This window comes from Sphaerodactylus townsendi, linkage group LG05 (genome assembly GCF_021028975.2).
Source record: "Sphaerodactylus townsendi isolate TG3544 linkage group LG05, MPM_Stown_v2.3, whole genome shotgun sequence".
Classification (NCBI taxonomy): Eukaryota; Metazoa; Chordata; class Lepidosauria; order Squamata; family Sphaerodactylidae; genus Sphaerodactylus; species Sphaerodactylus townsendi.
This window is the reverse complement of record NC_059429.1, coordinates 113,327,174-113,344,731: the sequence shown is the minus strand read 5'-3', so window position 1 is coordinate 113,344,731 and position 17,558 is coordinate 113,327,174. Positions and strand designations below refer to the sequence as shown.

The following is a 17,558-nucleotide window of genomic DNA, read 5'->3' as shown; positions in this document are numbered from 1 at the left end:
ATGCTAGCGGCACCAAAATTTCAGGGTACCCTCAGAAGACACTCCTGATGATACCAACCAAGTTTGGTAAAGCTTGGTTTAGGGGGTCCAAAGTTATGGACCCCCAAAAGAGGTGCCCCATTCCCCATTGTTTTCAATGGGAGCTATTAGTAGATGGGGCTACCCTTTTGACTTCACCAAACCTGGCTGGTCTCATCAGGAGAGTCTCTTTATGATACCAGCCAGGTTTGGTGAAGTTTGGGTTAGGGGATCCAAAGTTATTGACTCCCAAAGGGGGTCCCCATCCCCCATTGTTTACAATGGAAGCTAATAGTAGATTTTCCATTTCTGATAATATCCCTCTTAAAATCTAAGTTGGGTTACATTTGGACATACAGATGATGATGAGGAATCCAGTTTTGAAGGATTTTAACTCTTGTGTTTTAGCATGGTTTCTGGTTGAGCTAAGGTTTTTGTACTTTTAAAGTTATTGTTGAGACCATATTGTTCTTGTTGACCCTCTTTTCCACTTACAGAGCCAGTTTACTGTTTTTCTTTGAAATAAATATTCAAAAACATTTAACCTACTGATGCCTCAATTGATGTAATTGTATTGGTATCTATTTTTATTTTTGAAATTTACCAGCAGCTGCTGCATTTCCCACCCTCGACTTATACGCGAGTCAATAAGTTTTCCCGGTTTTTTGTCATAAAATTAGGTGCCTCGACTTATATGAGGGTCGACTTATACACGAGTATATACGGTACTTGAAATACCCAGATCCATGCAATCTGGACATGCCTTTGCACGCATAGTACAAAGCATATTGGTACCTAGAAGGCATGCTTACGATACTTGGCCTTTGATTCACAGCCTCCAAATTACAGCCCATACTCACCTTTGCTTTTCGAGTTCTGCTTTTATTTCATCTGGCAAAAGAAAAAAAATAGAACAGTTTATGTTGCAGATTCACACCCTGAACTAACTGATGATGCTACACAAAACAGCCAGTCAAATCCACCATGGGGAGGTGGGGGGGGGGAAGAGGTGCAGTGGCTGGGGGTGCTGTAGCTGAGCTCCCTCCAAAGAGGAATGGAAAGTGCACAAATGAGGAGGGAAGGAAAGAACTATCCAATGGCCTAAAACTTATCATTGGAGTACGCCTGCCTAAGCCACCAGCAGCAGCTAAAGGCTGAAAGCCCTCAGGAAGCTGACTAAAATCTGCTCAGACCCAGAAACGCTCCTGGAATGTCCCACTGGTACTGTCGTGGGTTCCTGTGGCTGAGGAGTGCTGGCACAGTGGCAACATTCGCACCTGGGTGCCCTGGAGACATGCGCTGGTATTAGTACCCTTCTCAACGGTGTAGGTATCACTTATGTCATCGGGGAGGGGGGATGTCACACTGTCTCCACAGCACTTTTGCCCCCCTGTGGATTGCATCCTTAGTAACTTGTACTACACACTACACAGACTAGCGGTATTTGGATTTGAGACTCATTTTTCCCAGATCTTTTTAAAGAATCCTTTCACAAATACAGGAGAGGAAGCAACAGACTTTTAAGCCTGCTTAACAGCTACTCATTAATAACTCTCAATAGCTAATGCACAGTTTTCATGACTAATTTCTCAAAATGTCATACAAGATTCTCTCAGTGCTTGCACATCTTCAACAGGAAGAACCAACTGGTAGCAATCAGCCTACAAGATTATCTGGTTCATGATGTGTGTGCTACAAATCCAGGTAGAGGAACATTATGCTATGCAAACTGCCCAACTCAACCGAGTACAGATAACGACATCATAGCCAAAGACAAACAAGACACAAACCTGTATGGCAGAAATAATTCTTCCTGGAAACTATGACAACCTATCCAGAATGAACCAATCCCTAAAAAGCATATGAATCAACACAAAAAATCATATGGGCCTTGTCTTAGGAAGCCCAGAATACCTGTGTTTGTTGCACAACTAGAAAACAAGTATTGGTAGTTTTTAAACTTTATCCTATTACAATTCTAAGCAAACGGAGTAGAATGAATCTCTCAATATGTTTTTAATGAAATGGAGCCACGGGTGGCATCATTTGATCAAGATAGGGGAACTCTGTGATGGCAGGGAGAGAAAGGAAGGAGCAGATCCACATTTTCCTTCCTTTGTGTATGCACTTTCCCTGACATGGCTATTAATTCAAATGGCCCACACAACTTTGGGAATAATCTTTATGTGATTGAAACGGAAGAGAAGAATGCAGGGGATTCAGTTTTCTGATTGCAGTTCTCTGTGGCAGTTCATCGAACACAAGTCACTTTAGCCATATCTGCCATGTTGCACTGAACTTCTGCACCCTCTGGGAGATAATATCACCTGCACTTAAGAAATATAACGCTTTTTAACACTTAAGCCAGGACTCAACTAAGCTGATAGCTTAACCAACGGATAATGCCCACAGAGGAAAAACGGCATCAGACAGAATGGAGAAGGCATTGCATAAGACTTCCTGTGCAAATGTTGGCTTCAACAGCCAAGGATGTTTAATATCACCAGTATTCTCCATGTGGCTAAACAAAGAAATTCTGGCTAGGGCAATGTAGACATATTCTTCGCGTATTATGCTAAGATCTCTACTGGCTGGAAATCTCCCATTATTTCAACTGATCTCCAGGTGACAGAGGCCAGTTCACCTGCTTTGGAAGGTGGACTCTGTGGCATTATTCCCCAGTGAAATCCCTCCCCACCCACCCCAAATCCTGCCCTCTTCAGGGTCCACCCCAAAATCTTCAAGTATTTCCCAGCCTGGAACTGGCAACCCTATGCACTGATCTTCTTAGAAGAAGGGCATGATAAAAAATATGATAGTCAACCACCTTCAATGAGTAGGTAAGAGTATAAATGTTTATCATGGCTTCCCTTTTCAGGATCTATCCTGAAAAGTGTGGGAGTATGAGGGAGGGAGGGAGGGACTGGTTTTTGTTAGGAAAAAATGGGGAAGCAGGAAAATGTGGGAACAGCCAATTCTCTGTGACCTGCTTTCTATGTACAAGACTCACTGGTCAACTCCTGCTTCTGTCTTTGCATCTTTAGAAGCTTAAAATCAAATGCTTCTCCAGCAAAGAACTACTTAGAGGCAATCTGCTTTACAATTTTAGTGTGGCTGCTTCGAATTGTTATCCAGTAATCCAGCATGTTGGTATGTTCGAATTGTTATCCAGTAATCCAGTATGTTGGTGTTAGGGCTTTTAAAGCTGTAAGTCTATTTTCTAATTCTATTTTTTAATTGTTGTGAAAGAACTGGAGTGGAATAAGAAAACAGTACCACTGATGTGTTGAAGACTAGGATAGTCTGCAACAGGCTAACACCTAGTAGGTCAGGATAATAGGCCTGTTAGTTGTCAAATATCAACAAACACATAGAGTTCAGTGGATGATAAATCATAGCAAAATGCTTTTCCAGAAAATTAATGCTGAAGTAGAAACCACTGACTGACAAACTGAGAGGCAGCCCAAAGCAAGTTCTTTGCAATAATTGTAACATTTCCCATTCCTATAAGGAATTGGGTATTTTGCTTTCATTAAGAAGCAGTTGTTCAGTTTGATGCAAACATGTTTTATGTTAAGATTCAAAAAATTCCATTTAATTGCATTTTTCTATTTACTGCCTAGAAACTGTGAAGTCTGCTTCCTAATCTGCACAAACATACACAACAGCAACAAAGACATAAATTAACTAGTTTCAAGTGAACGTAGTATCTTTGAGGTTCTATTTACTGATATGGTATTTCTGGGGTTCTATTTATGCCCTCCTGCATCCCCTTCCGAGTCCACCTGGGTCACTGCCTGTGGAATTTCGAAGAGTTTCTGTAAGTAGTTGTGATACAATTTGGGGGGGGGGGGGTCAAAACAGCAACAAACTTCAGTTGGAACACTCAAGTCTTTAAGAACACCCAAAATGTAAGATATAGCACTGTAAGAGACTTCAGGAAGGATCCAAACAGCTTTCCTTTCTTCCCTGTATCTGGAGAACTGCAAATAATACAATTTTGCAATCTCAGCTTTAAATAATGCCTTAACCCATAACTAGTCATTTGTCGTGGGGCAGAACAAAATGGCATCAGAATGGCAGCACCTGAGACAAGAAATTTTGTAAAAGTCAAGCATCTCAACCAGAGCCACAAGATCAAAGAGTACATTTTTTCAGGCCACCACCAACACCTGCTAAGAAGTTAACTATGTTAGTTTATACCCTTATATAAAGCAGTGGTGCGACCGCACTTGGAGTACTGTGTTCAGTTCTGGTCACCACATCTCAAAAAGGATATTGAAGAGATAGAAAAAGTGCAGAGAAGGGCAACAAGGATGATTGAGGGACTGGAGCACCTTCCTTATGAGGAGAGGCTGCAGCGTTTGGGACTCTTTAGTTTGGAGAGGAGATGTCTGAGGGGGATATGATTGAAGTCTATAAAATTATGCATGGGGTAGAAAATGTTGACAGAGAGAAATTTTTCTCTCTTTCTCACAATACTAGAACCAGGGGGCAGACATTGAAAATGCTGGGGGGAAGAATTAGGACTAATAAAAGGAAACACTTCTTCACGCAACATGTGATTGGTGTTTGGAATATGCTGCCACAGGAGGTGGTGATGGCCACTAACCTGGATAGCTTTAAAAGGGGCTTCGACAGATTTATGGAGAAGTCGATTTATGGTTACCAATCTTGATCCTCTTTGATTTGAGATTGCAATGCCTTAACAGTCCAGGTGCTCGGGAGCAACAGCCGCAGAAGGCCATTGCTTTCACATCCTGCATGTGAGCTCCCAATGGCACCTGGTGGGCCACTGCGAGTAGCAGAGAGCTGTACTAGATGGACTCTGGTCTGATCCAGCTGGCTTGTTCTTATGTGTTCTGTCATTTTAGAAGCCTGCTGCACCCCATTCCTATTTACCAACACTATGGCACAGTCTTAACAAAATCATATTTCTATTCTATTAAGCTTTATAGAACTATAAAGAAAAAGCATGTGAAAAAGGCACCTTTTGTATGCCATCAAGATTGACAAGAGCATGCTTTCTATCTTTTAAAGAACTGTTTCTATCGTAAAATATCCCATAGTTACGTTTACAATTTTTAAAGCACAAATGAAATAAACATGAGATGTCTGAAAACTAGCGATGCAATCCTATGCAGAGTTACTCCAGCACAAGCCTAATGAAATCGCTAGGCTCAAACTGGAGTAAGCATTGGACTGCATTGTAAATGGTCTTCGAGTAAAGCTAGATTCACACAAAAGAGAGGGGGCAGGGATTGGATCAAAATTAAGCTTGCGAACAATTTTTCTGAATATCATGACTACATGCAAAATGGCATTGAGTGCTGCTGATGTGAGATCACATGACAAGAATGGAAGTACGCCATCTTGTTGTTCTAGTGGTGTTAGACAGCAACCTATAATCAGCATACAATCTATTCTTCAATGTAATCAGCACAGTTCATTTATAAACTTATTGTACCCTCTCACTTTATAGAATATGGAAGTACTCAGAGTCTCATTAAACAAAATTTAGTTTAAAATAACCTAATAACATGAATACATAAATTTGCTCATTTCTGGGTTATTTCTTTATCACAGTATAGCATGATCAGTAAATGGAATTGAGAAGCTTCACTGACTCTCAACTATTCTCATTAAGTTCAGTAGTGCAAAATAGATTGGTTACAATCAAAATTGTGGGAACTGGATCTCCAAGAAGTCGGAAGTCTTCAGGCAGTTTTAGCTGGCAATGCAGCTGTGGGCCTGAGCGCAAACATCAACTTTAGTGAACAATTTCAGCCAACAGCGTGACCAGGACAATACAAAATGTTTTTAATTTAAAAAAGGATGAGAAAATTAACAGAGAGGATAATCAGAGCATGTTATGTGTGGGTCGGAAAAAGGTTGCATGATAGTAAAATAGAAATAAATATAAGGCTTCAGTGGTCTGCAAAAGGTCTTCTAAAAGGTGGCTGGTTTGAGAAAATACATAAAAGAGGACAGAGGACAGGGAAAGAAAACCAGGCTGCTCTAGGCAAGAAAGCAGCATATACTTGAAGTCTGCTTAGAAATTTCTGTCCCATAAGCAAATATCTTGACACTCATTTATCCACAAGCAGCTTATATATTACTATGTATACGCATTCAAACAAATTTCTCCAGCATCTTGCTGGCTTCCACAGCAAACAAATTGTTACCTTTCAGCTTTTTACAAAGTTCTGCTTGCAAGTTAAACTGAATCCTGAATTAGATTTGTGAAAGCATCTTTCAAAGTGGGTTCTAGATCAACCCAAGCCTGAACTGTCCATAGAAGATAAAATGACTCCTGAGGCTATCATACTTTGGTTTTGTTATGAGAAGACAAGAGTCACTGTAAAAGACAATAATCCTAGGAAAATTCAAAGGCAGCAGATGGATTGACTCGATCAAGGAAGCCACAGCTCTCAGTTTGCAAGATCTGCATTTTGGAAGACAGGGTCACCATGAGACAGAAGTGACCTGACAGCATTTAACACACAAACACACTTAGGACATTAAAAATCAATTTTCTTCAACAACTCTCTATCATCACATGGCAACTGCCCACAACCAACCATTTTTTCATTGCTGCATGAGTCCAAAATCATAACTTGCAACCATCCAAATAAACTTTTAGACATATTTTTACTTATCACATGGCAAATACTTGTGGCAGGAAATCAGCCCCATATGCTTGAACAATTAAGAGACCAGTTAGGTCATGTTAAAAAATTGCTTCTCTCACACATTTATGCTTCTCAAAAGCTCAACTGTTTTTCTTCCAGCTTCTCCTGCTGCAATATATCCAATTTAAGTGCCTTGTTCCCACCTTAGGCTGTCGCTAGCTATTTCTTTGGCTGCCACTATGCCTCTTCTGTCAACTATCAAATGCCAGCTCTTCATCAGCAGGATTCCATGCTTTGCTTCAATCCAGTACTTACAGATTAAAGCATTATTCATTCGTAAGTAAGACTCCTGGCTGTTGTTTTCTACCCTGTACATTATCGCAGTGACAACTTCCAGGTGGCAGGAGATACCCATTAGAAAGGAACCCTTTGGATGCTCTGGTTAATAATACAAATACACTGTCCTAACACATGCATTTTATCAACACTGACATCCCTTCTTTTTCTCTTCCCACTGTTCAAACATATGAACACAAGGGGCTGCCTTGTACAGTCAGACCACTGGTCTATCTAGGCCAGTAATATTTACTCTGGCTGGAAGCAGCTGAGTGTCAGGTACAGGGTCTGATACTCTCTGATCCTTTTAACTAGAGAGGCCAGGGAATGAACATGAGACGTTTTGCATGTAAAACCAGATGGCCGCCTCTGAGACTTAATTCATGATACAACATGGAAGCACAAATGCAGTTCTCTTTTTCTGTCCATCACCCCTGAGGCATAGTATTATTATTATTAATCCTTTATATAGCACTTGATATCCTGTACAAATACCACGATTTATTACTGAGACAATAACAATTTCTTCATATGGTAAAACAAGAATGGATAAAGTTCAGCACTCAGAATTCTTTATAGCAATCTCTTCATCCTTACAAAATTTATTTGGATCAGGCCATAATAATTCCCATTATACAGGGTAGGGAACTTGAACAAATGGCAAATTCAACAGTGATCTGCCAGAAACCAGCAAGATGGTCATAGCTGAGCTGGCACTTTAAAACACATCACAAATGTCCAAATTAACTGGTTAAAAACTTGTTAATGGTGTGATTTAAATACTTGGCCTACCTTAAACAAAATATTTCTCAACAGCAAGTGATAAAAATGTCAGTTTTTAGTGCTAGTAAAGGCACTTAATGTACTTTAACTGGAAAGTCTGTAAATTTTCCTTTCATCCCTCTACGGGAGAAAATGTAGAGCCATAATAAGTGAATAAAGACACTGGTGATAGTGTCGGTGGCAGTTTCTTAATGCTCACATCCAGCAGCTAATTCCAAGAAATAATGTTGTAATTTCTTTCATCCTACTAATCCTTAAAGAAATTATCATTCAGGATGCTAATGATAAAAGTAAACTTCATTCTAAAACAAACCAATTAAGACTGCTTGCCACAAATCATTCCAGAAAATAGGACTGGATTAATCAAAACCTCACCAGACAGCACAGTTCTCAGTTATAGAAAAATGTTTCACTTATAGCCAGTCTAATCATTTTTTATTACTGACTGTGTAACAAGGTTTGCTTCTAGCCCCAAACCCTCTGCAGAAGGCAGCACTGCTTGCTACTATCAGATAAGAAAAATGGACCTTGTCCTTCCTTTTGGGGAAGGGGAGGAACCCTTCCTGTTTCTCCTCACAAGCAACCCGGATCAAAGAACCTGTCAGACACTTCCTGTCAGAAGACAGGTAGTTAGATCACCTGCTCATAAGCAGAGGAGGATCCAACGTGGCAGATAAATCTGCCGGGCAGTAACTGATGACAAGTCAATCATAAAGTACACTCAGCTGTTTATTAACTTGTACTCATCTGGCAACTAGGAAATCTGTACATATACTATTAGAAAATGCCTGGGGGGACTGACAGGACTTCTCCAAGCACCAAGACTACTATACTAACTGTAGAAATGGTTCATGGGATTATGAAATTTTGAGAGCACAAGGCCTAAAAGATGTTAAGAACACACTACAAGCGATTTCCTTACCAAAGGAGAACAGTGGGAAAGAGTCCTGAATCCTAGGGATGCTTCATTCAATTATGTTGGGTTATGCTGCCAATGTGCTTCGGTCAAGTCAGAGATCCTATTGCACCACGTGGGATTGGACTCAGCAGAACTGATCCTTCCAGCAAACATGCTTAGGATCAGGTTGAAACTTTCAGATAATCTGATTGTACAGCTATGCCAGCAGCCCCAGCCAAATCCCCCTTCCAATGCACCAGCTATGTTATTATAGCAAGAATAATTCTGATAGAGTTTAGGGTGCCACTTGAATTCTTATTATATGTAACTGGGAAACTAAAGGAAAACATGTATTTAAAAGCACACAGGTCAGTGTGAAAGGTTCTTGCTTCAGGAGAGCAAATGCAGGCTCGATCCCGAGTTTTAAGGGGATACCTAGCTGGTCCCCCGCACCTGCTAGGGCAAATCTGCTCTTACTCTGAGGGAAGTGACCGTTGACAGGTCCTCCTCAGCGGCCTCGCTCCAAGAGGGGCGGTTTCGGGCCAGGGGTAGGAAGGAAAGGGGGCGGCGAGTGGTGGCGGCATTTGACGGGCTCCCCCGGAGGGGCCTTGCCTGAGTGAGCGCTATTCGCACTTACCCAGCGCCACTTGGCAGGCTCTCCGCAGCTGTCCGTGCGGGGGCCGCTTCGCCTCCTTTTCGGAGAGGATCTTCTCCAAGGCCCGCGACACGAACATGCTTTTGGTGCGGGTGTCCTGCTCGCGGGCCGAGGGCTGCTGCTGCTGTGGCTGCATGGCCGGGACGGGTCGTCGAGCCAGGTGCCGGTCCGCCGACGGGCGGGAAACGGCCTTCAAAGACTCCGGCCGCAGCCGGGCTCCACGATCCGGAAGAGACGCGACTCCCTCTGAGGGAGTGGACGGCGACACGGCGCCGCCATATTGGAACCGTCACGTGACCCCCCTCTGTTTCTCGAGGCTACCTTATCGAACGATTCTCGCCCGGTGAGAGCAAGTGACGCTAAGGGGCGGTGCTTGGGTGTTTAGTGGGAGGGACAGAGGCATAAGGGCGGGGCTTGGTTCCTTGGTAGAAGGGAGGATTGGGGCGGAGCTTGGGTGCTTGGTGGGAGGTAGGGATAAGGGGCGGGGCTTGTCTCATTGATGGGAAGGATGGGGGGCGAGGCTAGCTGGTCCACAGTCCCAGTCTTTGCGTTCCGAAGTTGCCGTCACGCGGGGGCAGAAGAATGCGCAGACTTTACTATTGCGGGTTAGGATTTGCACTGCTGCAAATGCCCCTCATTCAGTTTGATGCACTGAGAGAAGTCTCTCTATTGAGGACTAGTAGCGAGATGAAGCAAGTTGGGGGTGGGGGGAAGTGGTAGATTTTGGTTCAAACTTTTGCACGCTTTTACAAGCCTCAGACTTCATCCTAAACAGATGATAGAATTGACCTACTGTTTACGTCTTAGATCACCCAGGCTAATCTACCATACTGGATTGTAACATGGAGGAGGGGAGAATGTTGTAAGCCTGAATCCTCAGTAGGGGAGAAAAGAAGGTTATTTCAACAAACTATATAAATAAATAATTGTGACGATACAACCTTCAGTTCTGCTTCTGCAATGGAGGAATACACTGGCCATCATAAAGCTGGTGTAAAGGGAAACCAGGACTGTAATGTCAAACTTTAACATGATATTGAAACAATAATAATTTGGCAATGAGACAGGTTAGGGGACAGATATACACATGTGTGAGTGTCCCCTTCTGCCAGCCACTCGTGCAGTTTAGGCCATTTTGACCTCATAAGAGCTTGGCTACTTTTTTAGATCAAACAAGAAACTGACACTGCCATCTGTTCATAAGCTCTTTACTTTTGTCAGGCAGCTAACAGCACTCCCACAAGCTTCAGCCCCTGCATCACACCAACCTTCTCCCTCTTTCCCTGCTTCCTTTTTATCCCTCTCAGGAGGCTCCCTACCACCTGGGAACTCCCTGCTCCAGCCTTCTAGTAGCCAGCGACCTGTCTGTTGTGCCCTGCCAACTGGCTCTTCAGCTTTCCTGGCCTTCCTCCTTGACTGAAGCCTGGTTGGGGTTGGCCTGGCTCACCTCACTCTCTAAGGCTGCAGAGGACTGTTGATTGCATCTTGGCTAGGGCTGTTCTATCTCTTCCCTTTCCCCTGGAATCTCTGAGGCTTGCTGTTGCTACTGAGACCCCTCACCTGCCATTTTTTTTTTCTCTACTACAGGCAGGGTCTCCAGGAGCTCTCCCAGATGGCTCTCCAGTGAATCCAGAACTTCTCAATGTCTGCCAGCTTGGCCATGCTGGTAGGGGCTGATGGGAATTGTAGTTCTTGAACATCTGGAGAGCCGCAGGTTCCCTACCCCTGCTCTACAGTTTTCCCCAGCTTTTGGCTTCCTGGAGGTCCTGCCGGTTGTGGGGTGCTCCAGAGTCCCTGGACAGTGTCTGTGACAAGCAGAGGTGTGAACAGGCTGTTAGCTGCTGGGAGGTAGCCCGTCCCTGGACAACATGTATTAATTTTCAGATTGTTTTAAACTCCACTTTAAAGATTAACGGATTTATTGTAGAATAACTTTTGTCAGATTCATGAAGTTATTCTTACATTGACACAGAGACTTATACATGGGGGAAAACTGAGATAACCTAGGATTTTGCGGGAGAAGGGGTAGGGGCGAAATCAGGGAGAAAGCTATGGAAGTGGGGGCAGGAAATGTGGGAGGGTTGAGAAATGAGAAGCTGCGGAAAGCTGCGGAAAGCAACCCCAAATCACCACTGCAAAGTGAAACACAGTGTGAACAATACATAATCCAATCCACGCATTCCCTGGGACTGAATACAGACTTGTGTTCCTAATTCACTGTAAGAGTTAATTTAGGAAAACCTGAGATTTCCCACCCTTTATGGGTGTGAACAAGTGTAGCGGAACTAGTGAATGAATTTTTCTTGCTCAAGTTTGTGTATTTTACATAATTACATTTCACCCGGTACTCTCTGGATTTCACAGGCCCTTGACCCTGTTCACTGGGGTTTTTTTCAGACTTTCTACATAACTGGTCTGCTTGTGAGGATCCACTGCATTGTCCTTCCCTGGTAACCTGGTGGTGAAAAGGACCCTCACGTCACAGTTGACTTCAGCAACTGCTTAGGATTTTCAAGGCAAGAGACTTTAGAGTTCACGCCTGCCTCTGCATCATGACCCTGATATTCCTGAGACGTCTTCCAGCCAAATGCTAACCAGGGGAGCAGCAGTGGCATAGCAGGGGAGCAGCAGTGGCATAGGAGGTTAAGAGCTCGTGTATTTAATCTGGAGGAACCGGGTTTGATTCTCCGCTCTGCCGCCTGAGCTGTGGAGGCTTATCTGGGGAATTCAGATTAGCCTGTACACTCCCACACATGCCAGCTGGGTGACCTTGGGCTAGTCACAGCTTCTCTGAGCTCTCTCAGCCCCACCCACCTCACAGGGTGTTTGTTGTGAGGGGGGAAGGGCAAGGAGATTGTAAGCCCCTTTGAGTCTCCTACAGGAGAGAAAGGGGGGGGTATAAACAGGGGCTGCATCGAGGGCAAAACCTGCTTTACTGGGACAAAATCCTGAGTTTGGCGCTGGATGCATATGGCCACCCCTCTCCCCACCATGACCAAACAAACGATTTTTGTACCCAGCTCACAAAACACCTCCCACTCCCTATCAAAACATACATAGCCTCTCTCCCACCAACTGTTTTCCTAATTTCCTAATCACAACAACCCTATGAAGTGAGGTTGTTAGCCCTGAAAACAACTCCAAGCCAGTGCCAGCGGGTACTAAGCATGTAAATCTCTCACAAATCACCCCCCAGCAAAAACATTTTACCAAACAAATGTCAGCATCATCTCCCTCACAAAACACCTTCAGTGGAATCCACCCCCCAAACAGCATCACTTTCAATAGTGTTTAAACTAGGGAGCTCTAGATTCTTCTCTTAAATCCATCTTAAAGGGAGAGAATCTGGGGACCCCGGTTAAAACAAAATTCGAAAGTGATGCTGCTTGGGGGTGGATTGTCCACCACCCTGAAACAGCATCAATTTTTTTTGAGGATTAAAAGATTCAGATGAAACAAATAGTGCAGATTTGGCTGGAATCTGGGCAAATTTGGGGCACATTCAACAAAAAATTGTCCACCATTATTTCCTGCCCAAATATGAACAAATGCTAATGCAAGGTATTTGGGTTTTGGGGGGTATTTTTGGTGTTTTTTGCCTCAGCGCAGTGAGGAAAGCCATGGCACCATGATCTGGCATCATCCAGAGACTGTCCCTGATGATACCAGCTCTGTTGGCGATAGTCTGGGTTCAGTGGCATTGGATGCCCAAATGGAATGCCCCCATTCCCATTGTTTTCAATGGGAACTAACCTGAGATGGGGGCTAACCCACTATCCGCAGGAACCATAACTTTGGTCCCCATGAACTTAACTTCACCAAACTTATGGCTGGCATCATAAGAATAGTTATCAGATGATACCCCTGGAAAATTTGGTGTCACTAGCTTTTAAAAAATACATTCCTTCCAGGCAACTCCCAAGAAATTGCCTAAGATTCTTTAGAGTTTTGCAGTGACTTTGCTCCATTGTAGCTACATGGGGAATTTCTGAGGCAAGCTGCACATCATTTTGAAGATAGAGGCGCCAGACTTCTCAAGGTGGCCTCCAAGAGGTCTTGGAGTATTAGCAACCCAAGCTTGGTGAGCTTTGCTTCTGGGAGGGGGGAGCTGGAGAGAGTTCTGAGGAGAACCTCAGCCCACAGGCTGTTTCCATGTACAGGAGCTGGGAAACAAAATAAGCCCCTTTTGAGGCCCCATAAAATTGAACCCCCAGAAGCAAAGCGGTCTACAAACCTGGATGCTATTACCAGGAGTAGCCCTCCTGGAGCCACCCTGAAAGTCTGGTGGCCTCTATCTTCAAAAAAAAAATGTGCAGCCTGCCTTACACACCCTCTGTGAAATTCCCCTAATATGGCTACAATGGAGCAAAATCAACTGCAAAAACAAAGAATCTTGGGCAAGTACCCTCTTTGGGATGCCTTGGAAGGGATGTATTTTTAAAGCTAGGTGACACCAAATTTTCAGAGTATCATATGTTAATCTATTCTTATGATGTTGCCACCCAAGTTTAGAAGATATGTTCAGGGGACCAAAGTTATGGTTCCTCAAATGGGTAACCCCCATCTCCTGTTAGCTCCCATTGAAAACAATTTGAGGGATGGGGGGCACCCCCTTTGGGGGTCCATAACCTTTGCTGCCCCTGAACCAAACATCACCAAATTTGGGTGGCATCATCAGGATAGTCTCTGGATGGTACCCTGAAATCTTGGTGCCGCTAGCCTTAAAAAACGCGCCCCCTGCAGGCCGGAACGTGAAAAAACACTTTAAAAATTAAAAATCACACAAATGACCCTGAAATGTTGGCGCCCCCCCCACGTGACCAAATGGGGGCGCCCGGGGACAAAGGGTACCCCCTGTCCCTAGGCAGGAACGCCACTGGGTATAAATCCAAACTCTTCTTCTTCTTCTTAGCTTACAAGATCCAATGAGATTACCTATCCAGATCAGGGCCATGATCACCTAAACCAGAATAAAAGATTGTCAGCTTTTAAGATGCCATGAAACACTGACAGTTAACAGTACAATCTTGCCTAATTTGGACCAATACTTTTAAACTAGTTACAATCTGCCAAAAGTGTGCTCATGTCAGCCCTGAGGATCCTCAAACCAAGCCTTAATCAGTGAGCGGCTTCTGACTGGATTAGCAGAGTAATCCTATATAGAGCAACTCCTATTGAAATCTGTTGAAACTAATGGGAGTCCCTCTGCATGGAATTGCACTCATCATTTTGGCCACAAGCCTGGGGCTTTATTTTCTGCTCAGTTTTGGTTGACTAGTACTAGTCATCAATTCCTCCAGCTGGATAGCAGTGAGCTCCCTGAGCAACTGGCAATGTGATTATCATGTGCAGACCATGGCCCCTTCTGCATGGGCCAATAAACCTGGGCTGGGGACAGAAAAAACCCAGTGGTGGTGGTGGTTGGGAATTTGCACAGCTCCTGCCCCTAAAGCAAGGCTGCCCTGTGCTGTTCCCGCCCCCCCTCCAAAATGGATTATTCGAAAATCGTGCTATCTGTAAGCGAACGGCTGCCCCAGGAAGCGCTTTAATTGGTCATGCTTCCCATTTTTTAAAGGACCCCACCTCACAGCTGTGTAGCCATGTGGGGTCTCAGGGATGGCAGCATGACTGTGAGGGTCCATGCCAGCCTGCTTGCGCAGCTATGCAGCGAGAGGCAAGGAGCAAACAAAAACCTGTGCCTTCGTTCGAAGGTGCGACAGCAACCGGCATTGTTTCCGTGGGCTCAGGTCACTGCCTGCATGGAGGCATGCAAATGGAAAAACAGGAGAGTGGATTACTTTATCCCATTTGCAACCCACTCTCCCTGTACCATGCAGAAGGGGCCCAAGTCTTGCTCCCCCCCTCCCCGAAAGTCAGTATAATGAGAAGAACACCAATCCAAGGTTTTGCTCTCTTCCAGCTGTCTGTAGTGTAGGGAGGAACTGACTTTGCCTTCTGGACTCACCTTGCTGTAAGCTGGGTCCAAACCATGGCTGCTTGGACCTGGCTGGTGGTAACAGGGGGAAACCAAGGGTGCATTTTTGTTTTGGGGTGTAAACACGCCAGAGGCGTATCTAGGGGAAAATGGAGCCTGTGGCAAAATTTGAATTTTCTGCGCTCCTCTCCCCACCCCCCACCCCCCACCCCCACCCCGACAACCAGGTCTACCAGCCAGAGCCAGCAAGGCGATCAGGTCTACCACTTGGAGCCGGCGTCCAGGTCTACTGCTTGGAGCCAGAGCCAGATTCCAGGTCTACTGCCTGGAGTCGGCGAGCCAGCCTGGGCCCAGCGTCTCCCCATGTGATTAGATGGCGTGCACCTGGGGACATGGGATACCCCATGTCCCTCTGGCAGATACGTCCCTGAAACGCACTGTATCAGCCCTGCCCACACACTGTATCCTTTCTCAGTCCCCAGTTTTTGCATGGTGTTCCAGGTTGCCTATCTGGCTGCTTGTAACCTTGGCTGCAGTTCATTGTTGTGCTTGTAACCTTGGCCAGATCAGATGTGAAAGTGAGTAACCTGGCACCACTCATTATCTTTTGGCTTGACCTGATTCCCAAAGCTGGAAGGACAAAGTGGCATGGGGGATGGGAAACTTATAGGCTGCCTTAAGCACCTTGGAGGAAGTGTGTGAAGGGTGCAGAGAAGGTATAATGTAGGCTAGCAGTGTTGAAGATTAAGGAATCTTAAAATAAGAACCAATAGAGAAGAGAGTTTTATCAGTAATGGTACTAAAGATCCAATTTTATCCAAGTGGTTAATGACCAAGTGCTGAAAAATTGCTTTTAGAGTTAATATTTGGTGCAAAAGAAACTGGGAGCCCTTATGGAGTAAGTACTTTGTAATTTGGTGAATGTTTTCTTTGTGCTTGGTGTTGGAAAGATTTTGAAGCATTAATAAACATTTTTAATCCTAAAGAAAAACAAAGCAGATAACATTTCTGGCCCATTCAAGGATGTGGATAGCATTGTTTCCAAAGCGAATTTTCCCTCAGACAAGTTCAGCAAAGCAAAACAGATACAAATCTTCTTCTGAATCACACAATTGCAGTATGTAGTTCATGGAAGCTGTATTTGAACTTCTAGAGAAGGCCTTGATTTTTGTTCACAAGTACTGAGATTAGAGTTGCCAACCTCCCAGGGGTGGCTGGAGATGTCCTGGGATTGTTGGTGAGGGAGCAAGCTTGTTTTCTGCAGCTCCAGAGACTAGGATCAGCAGTAATGGGTTCAAAGTGAAGGAAAAGAGATTCCATCTAAACATCAGGAAAAACTTCTTGACAGTGAGGGCTGTTCGACAGTGGAAAATCGCCCCCCCCCCCTGCACTTACCTTAGTTTAAAAACAGCCTGGTGGGAACTACACTTCCCAGGAGACCTTGCGAACCCCAACTCCTGCAGAGAGTGGGGCTTGCAAGGTCTCCTGGGAAGTGCAGTTCCTACCAGGCTGCTTTTAAAGGCTGCTTTTAAACTAAGATAAGTGGGGAGAGGGGGTGATTTTCCACCCTCACCAGAGAGCTTCCAGTGCATGGTGCACACACACACCCCACCGGCCCCTTATAGCTACGCCTCTGTGGTGGAGTCTCCTTCTTTGGAGGCTTTTAAACAGAGGCTGGATGGCCGTCTGCCAGGAGTGCTTTGATTATGTGTTCCTGCATTGCAGGGGGGTGGACTTGGTGGCCCTTGAAGTCTCTTCCAACTCTATGATTATAACTGATCTCCAGACCACAGAGATCAGTTCACCTGAGGGGGGGGTCTGCTTTAGAAGGTGGACTCTGGCATGATACCCCACTGAAGCCCCCCCCCAACCTGCCCCCCAAATCATCAGGTATTTCCCAACCTGGAGCTGGCAACTCTAACTGAGATTAGAATGGGGTTTTGGTTATGCAGAAAAAAAATTAGCAAAGATCTTGTGATGCTCATAAACAAATGCTCTCAACTTGGACATAACCTGTCCTGACAGCCACCACTTCTTGCAATTAACCTTTTTGACTTTCCAGAGATATGCCTGTCAGGCTTCGTTTAATACCAAGCAACAACTAAGAAGTGATATAGCAAGATGTGGGAAATGACCAAATGCAGGCAGAGAAGTAGCAGCTACTACAGTATGAAATGCTGAGCACTTCTACAAGTATCCTTTTACAATTCTGAACCACATACTGTTAAATCTAGTCAATATTCAGCATGAATATTCCCACTTCCATCTCTCCTTTTCACCCAACAGCCAACCTACCTGCTT

General features: G+C 44.5%; 1 protein-coding gene across 3 annotated transcripts in view; it reads right to left on the bottom strand.

Annotated features, from left to right (window-relative positions):
• Positions 1-9,654, bottom strand: part of ARFGEF2 (ADP ribosylation factor guanine nucleotide exchange factor 2) — a 60,559-nt gene extending 50,905 nt beyond the window's left edge. For all 3 annotated transcript variants that reach the window (XM_048496913.1, XM_048496914.1, XM_048496915.1), the window contains exons 1-2: positions 9,305-9,654; positions 879-909 (exon numbers count right to left, since the gene is read on the bottom strand). In XM_048496913.1, the coding sequence (XP_048352870.1) occupies positions 879-909; positions 9,305-9,458 (185 nt within the window). In that variant the 5' untranslated portion in view covers positions 9,459-9,654. The remainder of the gene's footprint in view (positions 1-878; positions 910-9,304) is intronic.
• Between the last annotated feature and the right edge of the window lie 7,904 nt (positions 9,655-17,558).